The 8,402-nt window shown below is 46.4% G+C and overlaps 1 protein-coding gene across 1 annotated transcript in view; it reads right to left on the bottom strand.

The window, feature by feature from the left end:
- The window catches only part of cacna1fb (calcium channel, voltage-dependent, L type, alpha 1F subunit), a 27,672-nt gene extending 19,742 nt beyond the window's left edge, over window positions 1-7,930 (bottom strand). Inside the window, exons 1-4 of the mRNA XM_062459780.1 lie at window positions 7,580-7,930; window positions 5,096-5,444; window positions 4,766-4,871; window positions 832-971 (exon numbers count right to left, since the gene is read on the bottom strand). Coding sequence (XP_062315764.1) covers window positions 832-971; window positions 4,766-4,871; window positions 5,096-5,444; window positions 7,580-7,601 — 617 coding nt within the window. The 5' untranslated portion in view covers window positions 7,602-7,930. The remainder of the gene's footprint in view (window positions 1-831; window positions 972-4,765; window positions 4,872-5,095; window positions 5,445-7,579) is intronic.
- Window positions 7,931-8,402: the final 472 nt, after the last annotated feature.

Below are 8,402 nucleotides of genomic sequence, written 5' to 3'. Positions count from 1 at the left end.
TGGAGGAAACAAAGCTTTTTTTAACTTTTTTTAGTCATTTAGCAGACGCTCTTATCCAGAGCAACTTACAGTAAGTACAGGGACATTCTCCCCGAGGCAAGTAGGGTGAAGTGCCTTGCCCAAGGACACAACGTCATTTTGCACGACCGGGAATCGAATCAGCGACCTTCTGATTACTAGCCTGATTCTCTAACCACTCAGCCACCTGACTCCCTTAGCTGTTCCAAAGCTGTTTTTGTTTTGAAGACACAAAGAAGGAAAGACAGAGAGAGAAACCGAGAGGGAAAGCATGAGGAGAGAGGGATGAGAGAGAGATGGGGGCGGAGAGAGGAGGAAAAAGAGAGAGACTGCATCCGAAAGAGAGAGAAGAGAGAGAAATGCAGAGGGACTCTGGACTGGAAGGGTGGGGTAGAGGGCTTCTACGCCACACACACAGTGCCAGATCGGTCCAGATCCAGATAATCCATAAGTAGGAGAGCAAAAGGGAGAGATGGAGGAGAGGAGGACGGGAGGAAAATAATAATAGGGGATGAAGGGAGATGAGCAGACAACCTGTAGTCTGACACAGACTCTGCACGACACGAAGACATAGGCAGAAAAGAACAGGACATGAGTGAGAAGACTGAGAGCTGAGGAGGTGACGTGCTTTCAATACTGCGCTTTAGTTTTCCCCAAACGATGCGTCTACAATTTTTTTGTAATGGCTTTCATTGGAGTCCTTTCAAATAGCTCCATCTCCCATCTGAGGGGCGATGAAGATGAGGAGTATGATGTCACACTCCGAGGGGGTGTGACGTGGTAGGACAGGGGACAGAGCGGGGGGTGCTTTACCCCACGATGACGATGACAAAGTCCAGTAAGTTCCATCCGTTGCGTATGTAGGAGCTGGGATGCATGACCAGTCCGTAGGCCAGGATCTTCAGGAACGTCTCGATGGTGAAGATGATCAGGAACACGTACTCCACTTGTTCCTGCAGGCAGAGAGACACAGAGAGATAGGAGGCTAACATACACATCAGGATGCACTGTTTGGAAGTACTGGAGCATCTGTTTACACTTCCTTGATCTGGAAAGAGCATGTCCGATGTGCACACTGTAGGAGAAACCTGGGGTTTCTTATGAGCTTGTCTTATTCACTGTCAGTCAATCAGCTATGGCCTGATTTTCTGTTCATGTATTCTGTGTTATTATTCATCCATACATATGCATTCCTACTGTAACCTATATTATGTTCTGACGACAGTCACAGGTCTATGATGGTACTATCCGCCTGATTGAATAACAAACACCTGTTGGCTGTATGTTATCTATGTTTTTCCATTTCACATGCACATGCACAAACACACACACACAAAGACTCACACTAGCCTGCACATCCTAGAATTCTTAGACTGGGGCTGAAAGGTTCCAGACACACTGCATATTGCTTTTAGAACCCTGAATGAACCCTGTCGACCAATCAAGAACATGATGGGGATGTTTTCACGGGGCCAGGACCCAGACCCTCCTTTCACTCCCACAGCTATAAACTGCTTGTCACCGTGTGACAGTGGATAACACAGTACAGCCCAGCCAGTCTCGAGCCAGCCCACAGTGCTCTCAAATGGGAATTTGTGAGCATTTCAAAGGATTACCAATCTGTCATCATCCCTCCTTTCTCTCTCGCTCTCCCTTTCTCTCTCTGTCTCTCTCTCTCCCCCCCTCTCTCTTCAATGCCCTGTCTGGCCAGATTGGAACACACACTGCCCCACACACACACACTGCTCTGACTACCCTCTGCACTCTCTCGCACACACGCACACCCAGGCTGCCCTTTCCTTCAAACAAATGCATGCAGACCCTGTTTTCACTGCCAGGCTACAGGGGCACACTTGCTTAAATTATGTGAAACACTAATATGTATGCATGGAAGCAGAAGAATCACACACAAACACACACACAAAGAGACACACACAGACACACAAACACAATGCACACACAGTCCACAGTTGGCCTTCTCGCCCACTCTTACATGCACACACTGTTCATACATTTTCCTACCGACAAACTGCCTAGCACGCACAGGGCTCAAACACACACACACACGCATACGTGCACACATGCACGCAAGCATACACACTCGCACACACACACAGCCCCTGGGCCATGCCTGTACTGCATTCTGCAAAGCACGAATGTGTCCCTAACCTAAAGTGCAGTGGTGTCTCAATCTAGGGTGGATGTATGGGTGAGCACAGAGAACACTGTGGAGGGAGCAGAGAAGCAAACACAGCAGCCAGCACAGTGAGCGACGCTCACACAGCCCCGGACGACAAACACAGCAGCCAGCACAGTGAGCGACGCTCACACAGCCCCGGACGACAAACACAGCAGCCAGCACAGTGAGCGACGCTCACACAGCCCCGGACGACAAACACAGCAGCCAGCACAGTGAGCGACGCTCACACAGCCCCGGACGACAAACACAGCAGCCAGCACAGTGAGCGACGCTCACACAGCCCCGGACGACAAACACAGCAGCCAGCACAGTGAGCGACGCTCACACAGCCCCGGACGACAAACACAGCAGCCAGCACAGTGAGCGACGCTCACACAGCCCCGGACGACAAACACAGCAGCCAGCACAGTGAGCGACGCTCACACAGCCCCGGACGACAAACACAGCAGCCAGCACAGTGAGCGACGCTCACACAGCCCCGGACGACAAACACAGCACCCCAGGGTGGGAATATTAGGAACCAAAGCAGTGAACTTCTTATGACCGCTCAACACAATCCGGGTGCTAATAGAGCATCACTTTCCCATGCTGATAATGCAGAGAGTTCAGAGCAGGTTCACTTCTTTGGTTATAAAACTATACATTTTCAATATTGCTGTTTACCTGTGGAGTACATTACTGCAATACAGTATATTACATTCCATACACTGCAGATATCATATAGATGCTGCATGATTCAGATGGTACGTTTCTGATTGAACATATATGTAGCTTGTGCTCCATCTGTCTTGTTTCTGCATCACGTCACACTGACTCAAAAGCAGTAACGCATCAGGAAACGTATTGTATAGCCTAGTGCACAATAACATCATCCAGACTTACATAATACTCAACTGTATGGATTATGAGAATATTAATTGTGATGTAAAACAACGAACAAGTTCTACTTAGCATCCAGTCGACAATTTAGCCCGTATGAAGGCAACACATTGGCTTCTGAATAAACAGGAGTAGCGATTACAGTGAAATCATTTTTAATTCTGTTGGGATTTGGTGTGTGTGCGTTGTTATGTTCTATGTGCTTTGGTACATTAATCGGTTTTTCATGTTCCGAAATAATGGGTGAATAAGAAGGAAAAGCCTTCTAAATTAAAGACTGAGTAGAATGTAGTCTACAGACCCATAACAAACATGTCCCAGTGCCCCCTCCATCCTTTCGCTCTACCCTCCAGCCCCTCAGCCTCTGCACCTGAACTATCTAGGCTGTTTGTACAACTCAAACACGCACACAGTCGAAAAGAGGGAAGAGGGGGAAAGAAGGGAGTAGAGAGAAAGAGAGAAAGAGAGAAAGAGAGAAAGAGAGAAAGAGAGAAAGAGAGAAAGAGAGAAAGAGAGAAAAAGAGAGAGTGAATGAAATAAAGACTGAGACAGAGAGAAAAAAAGAGAAGGGGGTAGAGAGAAAGAAAGAAATAGAGAAAAAGAGAAAACGAGAGAGAGAGAGAGATCGGCGGGATGGATGGAGAGAGGAGAAAGTAAGCAGCTTATCTGGACTGGAGCATTTAGAGCAGCCAAACGAACAGGCAGTTACAATCTCTCTCCAAACCCCTCCCCCCTCACTAATTTTGACTAGTTTCACCTCCCTCCACTCTCCCCCTTTCTCTTTCCTCTCTCTCTTTCGACCTCACATTCCATCCCACCCCCCTATCTTCTTCCTGTTGCTCGCCCTCTCTGCTCCCCAGCGCAGGTATGCAGATTCACACACAGAACTGGGTGTGACTACAGTGGTCAGTCATGGAGCTCTCCATGGTGCTGATCCTGCCACACACTGGTGAGAAAGAGCTCTGCTGCATCAGACTCCCACTAAAGGACGTGTTTCTAACCCCACGTATTTCGACACAGATTAGCTGGAGAACCTACAGACCTATCCTGACCATAGATGTCTTGATCTGCAGTCAACTGTTCTAACTACTGAGCTATACTCTTTCCACGTGTATACAATGCGCGCACAGGCACATGCATACACGTACACACACGCAGGGAGGTGGGATGGGTCATGTCTATGCACAGGTTTGTGTCAGATCTCCAGGAAGCCTGGGTAGTGAGTTAGCTCGTGGCCAGGCCAGGCAAGGTTAGCCTGGATCCAACCAGAGCTCACCTCAGCCCTCTGGCTGGCAGGGCACACTAGCCACCAACCTCCCTTTACCTTGCTACTGTTACATAAGCCTGGCCTGGACGGACAGAGGAAGAGAGAGCCAGAGGGAGTGAGTGTGTGTGTGTGTGTGTGTGTGTGTGTGTGAGAGAGAGAGAGAGAGAGAGAGAGAGAGAGAGAGAGAGAGAGAGAGAGAGAGAGAGAGAGAGAGAGAGAAAACTTGTCTGTATCTGTAATACCAGGTGACCAAGCCCCACACAAAGGATACTGTGGCACTTATTTGCTCCTCGATACATCCACTCACAGTGTCTCTCTGGTTCTAACTAATTAGCAGTGTGCTAACCAGTACTGTATGAATGAGAGGTGTGCTAAAGTTATGCTAGTCAGAGAGTACTGACCAGGTCATGGTTGGTGGAGTTGGAGTCGTCCTCTGGAAAGGGTTTGGACACGCCCAACGCCACGCAGTTAGCAAAGATGGCAATCAGGATGAAGATGTCAAAGGGTCTAGAGGAGAGGTCAAGGTCAAGGAAACACATGTGCTAAGAAACAGCATACTCGACAGAGAGAGGACACTACAAAGCACACAACACCAAACTAGGACACAGCACATCCCAGACAGACTCATTACTCATGCAGAGTTGTCCAACGGTAATCACTGGGACTTTGCTAACAAGTCAAGTCGAGGGGCCTAGCCAGGAGGTTGCCAGGTTTGACCATGTGAAGGATACTTCCACTCTACGATGGAGAGGGCTGCCCTGCGTATGGGGTTGTTGAGCTTGAGGCAGTAGAGAGCCCGGGGGGCCCGCTGCACCTGGTTGCTGCCCTGCACCTGCTTCTTGGCGTGCTGGCTCTTCTTCCTCTGCGTGGCCGTGGAGCTGGTGGTGGAGTAGAGGGTGTCCGTCCTGGTCATCCTCATCCCTCCGTTCTCCTCATCCATCTCATTCCCTTCCTCCCACTCCATGTCTTTCTTTTCCCCTCCCTCATCCCCCTCTCCACCCTCCTCCTCCTCCTCCTCCTCTCCCTCTCCTTCGCCATCCTCTCCTTCGTCTGTTTTGGTGTACCCGTTCCGGCCATTACCTAAGGGAGGAGAGAGGAGGATGTTTAAGTAAAGATCAGCAGTACCGTGGTCCATGGTGAGGCTGTGGTTTCACTCATAAGGATGCTGGCTCTTATACATGCACATGCCCACAGAGACCAGACCTCAGATCTCCTCCATTTCTGGCCCCTGACTAATGAGTTTGTGGGCTCTACCTTCCTTCTGTATCAATAGTCTAGAAATATAGATTAGACTCCAGGTAGATCCTTCACATTTTGAAGAGGCCATCCTTTATAAGTTACACAGAAACATTCCAACACAGTTTCCACATACTTAAGGTGCATTTGATTTGCTTTGCCTGGCCACTCCAAGCCAATGGAATCATCTCGACAGTTCAAACCCAACCCACTCGGTGCCCCAAGCAACCCAAATCAACCACATCTTAAGCACATGAATCTGAGTCGTGAGGCAGCGGCCAGACTGATGGACGGTAATGAGATGTACTGTAGGTGTGTGTGTTGGAATGTGCCAGAGTCTATGAAGCAGAGAAGCAGAGCAGGACAGTGGAATGAAAGGATAGAATTAGAGCCGAGAATCAGTGGAGTAGGTGAAAACAGCCATATTGTAGAGAACAGCTGTGACCCACTTCTGCGCCTGAGCAGTGTGTGTGTGTGTGTGTTTCTGTGTGTTTGTGTCTGTGGGGGTGTATGTGGGTGTGTGTGTGCAGTGGGAACAGCATGTGCGAAAGTAAGAGTGTGTTTGTGAAGTGTGTGTATGTGTATGTATATATGTAAGTGTATGTGTATGAATGAGAGAGCGAAAGGAATTCTGGGCCATGGTTTATGTGTTAGAACCCCACGATCCAGTCCTGGACACCCAGAGCCCATGGCAGAACAGAACACAGCAGGGTGAGAGAAAGACAGAGAAAAAGACATGTATCTGTGTGGGAGAGAGAAAATTAAAGTAAAAGCACAGCATAGAAAGACAGTAAATTCTCTAATAGCTTATTCTAATCATATTTTTATCCTGGATCGTGTGCGCTACTGAGGTCCTCCTATCAGTCGGTGATAAGACTGTTCCCTGTAATCACCTTGGGCTGCAGTGGGAGCTAAGATCCTGTAGGAAGTTCACAAGGTTAGCTTCCCTGTAGCAGCCTGATAGAGACATGCTTTTAATGGAAATTTCCTGCCTGTCTTGTAAGGTATTGGGCCATATTAATACCAGGATGACAGGGCAGTAATTGACTAGGCAGGTACAGCACCGTGCCCAAAACATAGTCTGGACCTTGGGGAAGGGCATGGAGCTACAGCTGGTTCTGATGCTATGGGGTTTGTCTCCAGACCCTGGTGAAGGATGTTTGACCACAACCTTGGTTGATCTAATACAATGGAGTGGTTTAACTCCATAAAGTTGTAAGAACACTATGTTTGATTTTTCATCATTCTCCTCTCATCTGGAACTAGCAGAAGACGAAAGGGAATTCACTTTTCAAATGAGTCTTCATCATTAGTGATAAATTCTCACAGTCCTTGACGCATTGGTAATTAACTGTTTAATAACCAAACAGGACACCGCACAAACTTCTGTTGTACAGTAGGCCAACACGTAAAAACAGGTAGGCCTACTACTTCCTTAGGCTAAATGTTTGTAATAGCAGCATTACAGCTGAGATGGACTTTTTTCTTACTGTCATTTCAGTTTAGGTTGCTGCATTGCATTCATGTTTTGGATTACACATTGAACTATAAAATGCTGATTAAATCTTAAGATGCAGTCTGTCATTCAATAAAATTAAGGTTATCCATGTGCAACTGAAACAGCTGTCTGAGGTCAAAAGGTGCCGTAAAGCAGAATGCAGGCTAGGTCTCCTGAGAGTCAATCTATCGCTCCCTGAGTTAGATTATTTTTTATAAAAAATAAATCAATTCAGTAGAACGTACGATCTTGGGATTGTATTCGTGCAGGGGAGGCAGAATTATAGTTTTCTGTCATAAAGTTACACTCCTGTAGCTAAAGAGAAAATGTGAGTCTAAAAGGTGTGAAAAAACGCGGTTAAACACACGAGATAAGATTATCAAGATTTATGAACTAAGAGAGCTGTATTGTATCTGCACATAAAAAAATAGAATTTTACCTAGTGCAACAACTAGCTGTAGTAAATTGATGTCTGTCTTACTTTTGCGATTGTCCTCATACATTTCTGGAATTGTCGCTCTCAGCTCATCGCACTAAAACGCAGTAGCCTATCCTTCTTTCACTTTAAAGAGTTATTCCGTCTTTAAATTCCAAATGAATATCCGCAAATTTCACGTATGCAGAGGAAAGCATATCGGAACTTCTTGGCATTTTGTCTCTTTGACCATTCCAAAGTGCTTTTCATTGTAGATCAATGAGTGTCCATTTCAATAAAATGAGTAGTTATAAAAATAGTAAAACAAGAGAGTGGAATCTTCTGATTTTGAGTGATACAAAAATAAGAGTATATTTTATAATAAGAGAGAGGCTACATTTGCAAGCGATTCTCATTAATCTCTCAAGCTTTCCCCTCTGTGCACTATCGGTCTCGAATTTAAGCCATCAATTCAGGATTAAAGAAAAATTGAGTCGCTTAAAGGGGAGGGCAGCCTAGAAACTTATTAAAGGCAGGGATACGGCGTCAGGAGGTTAAATCACATGTCGACAGAAAATGATTTGCTGCTGCCTGTTGAGGTCATTTACACTGCTTTGTCTTTCTGTCACTGAAATTTAGGGCTACCCCCTTTAGTTATCTTTGATATGATTATGTTCTGCAAAATTTCAGTCTAGTCTAGTCTACTGTCTAGTTATCTGGGGAAATGTTGAGGTGTGCTTGACCGCTCTAGCAGTTATCGCCTCCTAACCTAATTAAACTAATATCAAACGTCCACACCTTTGGAAAAAGACAAGCTTTCATAAGTGTAGGCTTAATTTTGTTTACTGATCTATCTATATATAAATTAAAAGTAAGCCCTATGCATATA

Source organism: Osmerus eperlanus, chromosome 4, assembly GCF_963692335.1.
Source record: "Osmerus eperlanus chromosome 4, fOsmEpe2.1, whole genome shotgun sequence".
NCBI lineage: Eukaryota > Metazoa > Chordata > Actinopteri > Osmeriformes > Osmeridae > Osmerus > Osmerus eperlanus.
Note: the sequence above shows the minus strand (reverse complement) of the source record. Positions and strands in the feature narration are given on the sequence as shown.